We start from the raw sequence: 9,708 nt of genomic DNA on the forward strand, positions 1-9,708 counted from the left end.
TCTCTCTCTCTCTCTCTCTCTCTCTTAAAAACATAGGTCCTGAAATGCAACCTTCAGAACTTGTGATCTATGTGTTGCAAGAGATTAAGTCAACTGACATGAGGGTGATGCACTGTGAGTCAGAGAGCTCTGGTGCTGCTGATGAGACTTCTCAAAGCAGCTGTTGTCGAGGAAGTTCTCTGCACAGGGAGTCTCCTCCTTCTCTCACCCAGCTTGGAAAGGAAGACTAGTCATGATGACAATACCAGTGAAAATTCCAAGGACTGATTTTGCAGAAATCATCCTCATTTGGAGGACAGTTCTGGGGAGTCTTCATTCTGTCTGAAACAACTAATACGAAATCTTTCTCTCTGTCTGTCAACAGCAAATAAATGAACAAGATTATAATATAAGGTCTCAATATTTAGCACATGGAAGCAGGTGAATTTATATTATAAATCGTCTAGACGTTGAAAATGTCCTCAGCATTTTCATTGTCATCTCTGCTTTCCCTCTGACAATAGCCATTGCCATTTCTGTGAAATAAAATTCATCTTTATCGTCAATTTCTTTTATCCTTCACAATCGAGGAGCAACGGAGCAGTTGCCTCACAAGTGGCACTCGGTAAGCGTTATCATGACCCTGTCGAGTTCTTGCAGACCTCTCAGTCACCAAGCAGTGATAACAGAACAGTAACAAACATTCCTCGGCCCTATCAGTCATCCACTTGAACTCTGGTTTGGTTAAACAGAGACAAGGTCCTTGAACGGTGGATTCGGTCACGCGTCCTCACCAATGCGTCCTCGTGATGACTGGGTATATAAAAGACCCAGGGCTGCAAAGGAGAATCACTCAATGAGTTTCTTCTCCAGAGAAATGAATCCCGCAATAATAGCTGTCATCATCTTCCTGGCAGGTTTGAATTTCGCCTACTGCCAGGATCACAAAGATGTTCTCATCTCAGAAGTAAGACAAGTTAACATGACGCTTAGAACTGTTTTGGACACGCTGAAAGGTAATGTTCATTTCCCAACTCTTTGACACTCGGTAGCACTTCAGGCTAAGAATGAGGCTGAATTTTTTTTTTTTTTTTTTTTGAGAGTTTTAAATGTCAATATTTTTATAATATATGGTTGAACGAACACGGAAATCGCATTGATTTTTGTACTCATGCTACAATCACCCCAAATGTAGTGATTTTTAATTCATTTCTTGACTTATCTCATTTTCATTGAACTGCATATTGTATAGAGAGCCTCTGTGTGTTGGCCCTCCACAGTCTTAGCCGTCTCCTCTTGCTTGAGAGAATAACTATTCAAGTTCACTCTGATTCTGATATCATTTCTTTTTGCCAAGAGTTGTGTCATGAAGGCGCATGAGAGACTGGAGTGTTGTTTGGCTGATTCCCCTGAACTTGCTCTTTTTCATTCTCTCTACTGTTCTTTCGTGACTGTCTGTCCTGCCCTGGGTGATGTGGGAGGGAAGGAGGGAGTCCTGTTTGGTGACTTCTTTGTACCGGCTCCTCCATGTGGTCTGGTTGACTCAGGAATTTCGTAAAACTGCTTATTTGGTAACCGCACAGTTTCTTCTTGCTATAAACTCTTCTTGTGTGATGTTCTTATTTTTGTTGTCAGTTGTATTTTAATTTTTGTTATTTTGATTTTGATTCACTTGGGGAATATCAGACATATAAAAAATTTCTAGCAAGCACTCTTCCAAGTAGGTGTCTTAAATCTATCGTTACTCAGGAGCTGATGAGATTATATTTGATTGCCTCCAGGAAAAAAAATGTTTGATGTAAGCAGACTAACGTTAGTGCTACTTTTTGTTACTTCTGGGGACATTAAATACCATCATGGCAGCCCAGTGCTAGAATTCTGTTAGTATTTGATTGCCACCATCTGAAGAATGAAGAATGTTCCAGCCGCTGGGAAAGGACCTGCTGGAAGTGTTGTCAGATAGGCAGAAGGTTAAGCTCCAGCTAAACTGAATCCTTACTGATGAACCAGTGTTCCAGTATGTCATTTATTCTAATAAATATACAAGTTTCAAGAACCAGCATCTCCAGTCGTATTCCCTTGAGGAGCCGCATTAACACACACAGCCTCATAACAGGAGTCTTCAGTGCTTTCACTGTTACACCATGCTAATTTCCCTCATTTTTCTGACTTATACTGCTGTTTACATGTGTGCGGGATTATTTGTTGGTTAAGGATCTTTATTTGTTATTTGATGAACTCAATTTTCTCTCAAGATCACACACCTACTGGAAATGTCTGCTGCAGAAGCTAGCCTTGCAAATGAATGCCTTTGAGGCTTGTTGTTGTTGTATATGAATGAGGATTCATCGTGAATCAAGCCAAGTCATTCCCTGCTTCCCATCAGGATGAGAAGGACTTCGCCAGAAGCAAAATCAGATATTAGACAAGCTGATGGATAAAGCAGAAATTCGTGTTCAAGTCGACATAGCAGGCCACTACTTTTGTCATTTTTGTATCAAGATCAACTAATCTTCCCTTTCACATCTAGCTTTTTTGATATTTTTTATCTTCCGTTTAGGGTAAATTGGTCTATTTTTGAAGGTAGTTATTATAGTGTTCTTCTTCTCAGTTTATCTTGTTACATAAAAAGTGTTACCAAGTGACCGTTATTTTCCTTTCAATGTCTGAGGAACTTTGGCAGTCAATTCCTGGTAGGTTTCAAAGCGCAGGGATTCAAAATGGCAAGACATGGACGTCTTAATTTCCTTATATGAGTTCAACGGAAACGGGTAGGTATCAATTTCTTCCAATCCTGATGAATGTCTCGCCGTGAGCTAAATTCTGCGCCTGCTAAGAGGAAAGTCATTCAAATTCACCAGAATGAAATGATGAAATATATAAATGTTGTTCGATCCTGAATGTACCTGAGCTTTGAACCTTTGGAATAAATGATGCGTTTAGGAACGATGACCTAATTACACAGATAAATGAGGTCGTATTTGGTATTAGTTCATTCCACCCAATCCTTTCCAAGTTCCTCTCACATTTCCATTTTCATTTTTGCTTTTGTTTTAGCGCACCCGTTTCATTCCACAAATTATCATAGTTACAGAGTTCATGAAAGGTAAGAGTTTCAGGAGATCTTTTTAGGAATGTTTAGTAAGAGGATTCAGTAGTTTTTATTGCAGAGTTCACTTTATCGAAAGGGATTTGGTGTTCATATTGCACCAAGTATGGACGCTACCTATATTCACACACCCTTGTGTTATGTGCTATGCATTTTAAAGGACGAATATATATATATATATATATATATATATATATATATATATATATATATATATATATATATATATATATACAGTGCATGCACTAAGGGGATTAATTTCAGAAATAAAGACCAACATTCATTTTCAAGTAACAATTTATCTTTCCAGAAATGCAGGAGAAACTGGACCACGTTGAGAACAGCCTTCAAGGTAACATCCGCCTCTTTTCTTTCCAAGTTTGATTTCCATTCTTCCTGAACCTTCAGGCGTCATTAAATGAGTCACGTTGCTCTCCATGTTGGCCTTGTGTCACCTTTATCGTTTATTTTGGCTAGTTTTGTCCTGCAAAGGATATTTCTGGAGGAATAATTCCCAGTGAACGGGTCTCGTAGAAAGTCAGTTACTTCATACGTACTTTTATGCACTCATTTCTATAGAAGCACACAACCGTTATCATGAATTTCTCCCGTTTTTCGTCTTTCTATTTGAATCAATTTACCTTGTTAATGGTGTCAAACACAGAGCACCTCTTCTTTTCAGATTTTCATCACGAGCTACAACACATCAAAGGTACTTGCAGTTCAGTGGTATTTGTGGCTCTTCTTCCTGAGAACCTAATCCACGTATCTTTTAATCACGAATATCGAAAGCTTACTATAAAATGATCTGTCATAATCACAAAATCTGAATCTGACTATCTTTACTATCAAGTTGGTCAGCATTCAGAACTGAATATAGGAGCCAAACTTCCTAAGCAACTGCTTTGCGTTTTGTTTTCAAGGAACCGTGACAAACAACTAGGAACCTTTGCAAAGTAAGTATATATATATAGTAATCTGATATTTGGCAATAATATGTACACTCATAAAAACAACAGTACACTAATAAATCAACAATGAAGACCTTCAAAAGTATATATATATAGTAAATATTTGAATAATATGTACACTAAAAAACAACAGTGTAAATTGTAGAGCAATATTTAAAGAAGAACTCAAATCTTCATGAAGACCCTTCAAAAGAAAACGTAAAAACAATTGCTTAGAAAGTTTGGTTCTTATATTCAGTTCTGAGTGCTGACCGACTTGATAGCAAAGATAGCCGGATTTTGTGATTATGTCGGATCATTTTGCATTATGGATTCGATATTCGTGATTAAAAGATACGTGGATTAGGTTCTCAGGAAAAAGAGCCACAAATACCACGGAATTGAAAGTACCTTTGATGTGTTGTAGCTCGTGATGAAATCTGAAAAGAAAAGGTGCTCCGTATTCGATAGCATCATCAAGATAAATTGATTCAAATAAAAGACGGGAAACGGGAGAAATGCATGAAGAAACTGACTGTCTACGGGACACATTTTCTGGGACTTAGTTCTCCAAATACCCTTTTCAGGACAAAACTAGCCAAAATTAACAATAAAGGTGACACAAGGCCGACTTGAAGAACAACGTGACTCATTTTTGGAAAGACTTTGAATATGGAATCTCACAGACGATGGGAGGAATATTATTATTTTTTCTACGTGTTACAAAACCTTATCACTAACCAGTTTTTGTATATAAAGGCCTGTAACATTATCAATGGAAAAGCTCACCACTGATTAAGAAAATTGTTCATCTAATGCCAGAATTATTTGCCTGAATTCTCTCCTGAAGAATTATGATCACCATTTTCTCAAGTACGTCCTGTCCATTTCAGAGCTTGGCCGAGAGGCTGGACAGTGTCTCAAAAGGGATGACTTGGACGACTTTGAACAAATCTCAAAGGCAGGTCTGTAAATTCTCAGATGATGCTGATGATTATTCCTGATGTACAAATTCACTACACCATTGGAAAGCAGCAGCATCTTTTCTGATATAGCCAAGAAGTATAACATTAGAGATCTAATATTCTTCATCAGAATCATTTATCATTCTTGAAGGCAAACAAGTGATAAAAGTCCTGATCATGGTATTGATGCCTTCTCTCTCTCTCTCTCTCTCTCTCTCTCTCTCTCTCTCTCTCTCTCTCTCTCTCTCTCTCTCTCTCTCTCTCTCTCTCCAGGACAGCTAGAATTGGCATCGACGTTTCAGCAGGAAATATCTGGAGTCATGTCTTTCTTGAAAGCTGTAGGAATTGGTGAGTAAGAAGTATACTGATTGATTCCGGTGTTATAAACTAGAAATGAACAAAACTCATGTCATATGGAGTGTAGTCTTCAGAATATAAATAGAATACTTATACTGCTAACTTTGATATGATCCAAACCCACTGGATAATAAGAGAATAAATCTTTTAGTGAATACATTACAGACAGGTGCAATCTTTACTCATGATAACTCGGTTATGTTCATTTTTAAGAAAGCGAGTAAGTCTCTTATTCCAAAATAAGAACAATGGCTAAGTGAGGTAGTCACCACGAGATTGTTGTTGTTCTTTTGCAGATGAGTGTTCAGAGGGAAGCCACAACTGTGGTCGTCAAGCCATTTGCACGGACACTCTATTCAGCTTCGCCTGTTCTTGTCCCCCTGGTTTTGGGTGGGATGGTCCACATTGCGTAGGTAAGAGAAACAAAGTGAATACTTCTCTCTACAATACTCTTATTGCATTTCTGTATCAGTTTGACATTCTCTCTCTCTCTCTCTGTCAGAACAGATCATCAGTGTGCTCTAATTGCCTTTCTTTTATTCACAACTTTTTTCGTTCATTTATTTCTTGCACATGTTAGAACCTTTGTGGTAAATTGTCCCTATTTTGATTTATTTTCATCGTTTCTTTGATTCTCAATGTAGGTTTCAATATATGATTTTCCTATTGTGTTGCCGTTTCAGAGGGCCTATATATTCCTTTCTTTATAAGTCCTTATATAAGGAATTGACGTGAACACTTTTTTCCAGATGTTTAATCCATAGAGATAAAGTAACACTTTTCCTCTGTATAACTGTTATATTTCAGATAACTATTTTAACTTCTCATATATAAAATTCTTTTCTCTTTAAAAGGTATTTTAATCCTTTCAATCTGCCATTTTTGCGGGGATATCCATGTTTCAACTCTTCTTAAAGAATTATCACAAGTTTTTAATCCTGCATGTAGTGTATTCTAAAAATAATTATAAGGATTCTGTTTTGCTGTTTAATCAGGTTCATTAGGATGTAAATATATATTGGTTTAATCTTCACGCAACTCATTATTCTCGTGACTGCTTCTTGGTAAAATATTTAATGCGCATTTTTCCATAATATGTTCTTTTTACAGAACTTGTGAAGGTATTTTTGATTAACAGATTAACTGTTTTAATTAAAATATCCTCAAAAACGCTTCCGCGATGTCGATCTTCAAAAATAGTTTACTTCTAGGAATGACTTTCGTGATTGCAGCCCCGCTCAAAATTACTTCTTTTTTTCGAAAGTACTACCTGCTCGTTGACTGATATTTGGAACAGTGGTTTTATACGTTTTTTTTTTCAGTAAACAGTGAGAAGTTTTTTCTTATATTTCAATTCACGTGAGAGAATTTTATCCATTTCACTATACTTACCTTCGCAGAGATTTTACGTCCACTTTGATCTTGCATTTGCTTGCAGCAGTATTCCTCAACGCGTCCCAAAACTCTTCTCTCCTTCATTAACAGACATCGACGAGTGCGCCCAAGGCAAAGCCGAGTGCAGCCCCCACGCGACATGCAGGAACTCCGTCGGGAGCTACAGATGCTCCTGCAACCCACCTTACGAGGGAGACGGACGAACCTGTGGTAAGAAAAAAGAAGATCGAGTCTTTTTGACCTTTTTCCTACACAGTCAACAACTGTATCCATAGTCTGTAGAGAATCATTGTAAAAAAACTAACTCATTCTATTCGGGTTCATAACCATTCTAGTTCTTGTAACCTCTTCTAGTGACCCTTCACATAACCATTCTAGTTCTTGTAACCTCTTCTAGAGTTTTCGTGCAAAAGTCCAGCCCAGGTCATTGAAGGTCTGGGATGCTTGAAGTATGTGAAGGAAGAGAAGACCTGGGCGCAGATGAAGTCCACTTGCCAGGAGGCCGGAGGACGTCTCCTGCAGGACTTCCAATTGAGGCACTTGCAGGAGATTGATGAAGCTTTTCTGGTTTATAGTAAGTGGCTTCCTCACATGAACCTATTAACACTTGTTGATGAGAGAGAGAGAGAGAGAGAGAGAGAGAGAGAGAGAGAGAGAGAGAGAGAGAGAGAGAGAATGTTATATGTTATGACTACTACCCCCACCACACACACACATATATATATGTGTGTGTGTGTGTGTATGTGTGTGTGTGCGCTTGTGTATGTATGCGTCTACTTGCACATGTGTGAGTGTGGTTGTGAAAGGTTATGCCCGAGTTTGTGCACAGGCATATGCATATAGTCATACTTGTTATTAACATAAATCACAGAAAATAGTCACGTGCCCTTCCACAAAGAAATGATAAAAGCTTGTCTTTTAAACTTAGTACTTCATTTTGTCGATTACGTGTTCTCTATTCTGATTTTAAAGCTTCTTTACTTTAAAGTCCCGTGGGTCGGCGTGCACGGCGGGAAGTGGACAGAGACTGGAGCACCTATCAAACAAGACCTCTGGAAGGAAGGTCACCACACATCCCCGTCCTGGCGCTGTGGCTACATCACGTGGGACTCCTCTTCTTCCGAGTACAAAGTGACTCAAATAGATTGCTCGTACGAGTATAGGGGTCTGTGCCAGTTCTTAATGTGACCTCCAGAAGTCAACCCCTGGGCTGCTTTGGATGACAGATGAGGACCTTTGTGAGAGACATAAATATATGCTGGTGTGTAATTCTAATAGCCACAATGCCCTCTTAACTTCTCGAATTCTTCGCGCTTTTTTGGATATGCTTGTAGCTACATAGCCGTAAGATCCAAGCGCAAGAAATTGAAGAGACTGTGATGGCCGGTCACGGGGAAACGAACCTGCGTCACCATAATCACAAGGAGGTCACGTTGCCGACCTGACCAGTAGATTCTACATATGCTATTGTATTCATTAATTTGGATTCTGTTTCAAGTTTTATTACATTGCATTTTTTTTGTATGTGACTCTGTGTAAACATTCAAGGATAGTATATTCGTTTGCTTTGCAAAGGTTATTTCATAGTGTTTTATGTACTGTAAGATTTTAATATACATTTGATGGTTATGGGAAATGTTTGACATAAAACAGAACTGTAATTCACTACTTGAGTTTTCAACAGTATATGCGAACTGACCCCTTGATACTTTTATTGAAACCCTTTTGAAATCTTTTGAAGGAAATGAACAAAGAGAAACAGAAATCAACAAAATGCAAGAAAAAAGAAAACATTAAATAAGATGGATGCTACTTAATGGGAAAAATTGGGAATGATAATAAAAGAACTCAAGAACTGGTAAAATTGAGCAATATAAAAAGAGAAAGAAAACTGAAAAATTCGTTATGAAAAAAAGAAAAGTATGGATAGCTGAAAATCTCTGATTTATATTAATTTCAATAGCACTGTAGATTTTGACAATACCATTGATAATGTTAATATATAGGAATATATAACAGAATAAAGAACTAAATGTCCATTGAAATATGAAATGAACAGTTGCATTAACTAACATGAGATGGACCCACGCAAGAACTACGCTGGAAGCCTTCCTACAACCCCGAGGAGGACTGCTAGTCAAGAGATCTACAGCTGTAGTAGCCAGGAGAGCTATCTCTTCTGAAGTGTGTATGGAACCAGTTTCTGGGAATGAGCACTCATCTCTACCAACGTTACTGCCCTCCCTGCAAAACAAAGCCACTTGAGCCCCCAGCAACTGTATCAGGCAGCAGAGGACACAACTGACCTGACATCAGCACCTCACAGATAGACAGAGCAACTGATACAAGCACGCCAGCAGCAGCAGTATCTGTGGTATTTTCGGCCTCTTTCAAGAGAGGATGGGGCCTTCTCTCTGACAAGGCCTTCACACTACGCGTAGAACTGAAGACTGCCAGCATAAGCACTCAGACTCCTAAGGCACTATTCGAGCACTGACAACAAGAAAACTAGCTGGAAATATCTAATTAATCGCTACCACAGGAGCAATAGCCTTTTGGCACCAAAACAGATGCAGGCAAATACCTCTCAATTGGATACCACGTCCTTTTGGAATTCAAGGGAAAGATGAGGCAGATGCCCTCTCAAAAATCTCTGTTCCCATGTCACTATTTGGGATGGCCATTTCACAAGCAACATGTATATCCATCAGAGGACATCAGTCAGTCGTCAGTGAAACTAACTTGCACTGTACCAGCCGGCATTGTTGCTCCTGATCTGAGGACCTCTGGGATGGATATTCAGACGTCCGTTGTCCAGAGCCATGGAAGGAGTAGCATCCACACACCAGTAATGCATCCACCTGTCAATCTGCAGTTGACTTCATATCTTGGGACTTGTTTGAACCAATCGTGTCATTGTCAAATGGACTGAGTGAAAAATTTTCCTCTTCCG

General features: G+C 38.7%; 1 protein-coding gene across 2 annotated transcripts; it reads left to right on the plus strand.

Annotated features, from left to right (window-relative positions):
* Positions 1–834: 834 nt before the first annotated feature.
* Positions 835–8,456, plus strand: LOC136855231 (uromodulin-like). Of its 2 annotated transcripts, XM_067132134.1 has the most exons (8): positions 835–995; positions 3,399–3,440; positions 4,932–5,003; positions 5,277–5,351; positions 5,657–5,773; positions 6,846–6,965; positions 7,153–7,329; positions 7,744–8,456. In XM_067132134.1, the coding sequence occupies exons 1-8, from the start codon at positions 836–838 to the stop codon at positions 7,941–7,943; spliced, it is 963 nt and encodes a 320-aa protein (XP_066988235.1). In that variant the 5' UTR covers position 835; the 3' UTR covers positions 7,944–8,456. The 2 variants fall into 2 exon arrangements, with proteins under 2 accessions (XP_066988235.1, XP_066988236.1); XM_067132135.1 differs by lacking the exon at positions 4,932–5,003 and having other exon boundaries at positions 842–995.
* The last annotated feature ends 1,252 nt before the right edge of the window (positions 8,457–9,708 follow it).

The sequence above is a fragment of the Macrobrachium rosenbergii genome, chromosome 31 (genome assembly GCF_040412425.1).
Source record: "Macrobrachium rosenbergii isolate ZJJX-2024 chromosome 31, ASM4041242v1, whole genome shotgun sequence".
In the NCBI taxonomy this organism is placed as follows: domain Eukaryota; kingdom Metazoa; phylum Arthropoda; class Malacostraca; order Decapoda; family Palaemonidae; genus Macrobrachium; species Macrobrachium rosenbergii.

Bases quoted from the DNA above. Each gene is read 5' to 3' on its own strand.
- LOC136855231 (XM_067132134.1), top strand. From the start codon at position 836: ATGAGTTTCTTCTCCAGAGAAATGAATCCCGCAATAATAGCTGTCATC. The intron at 5,352-5,656 runs GTGAGTAAGAAG...GTTCTTTTGCAG, and splicing joins CTTGAAAGCTGTAGGAATTG to ATGAGTGTTCAGAGGGAAGC. The intron at 7,330-7,743 runs GTAAGTGGCTTC...TTTACTTTAAAG, and splicing joins TGAAGCTTTTCTGGTTTATA to TCCCGTGGGTCGGCGTGCAC.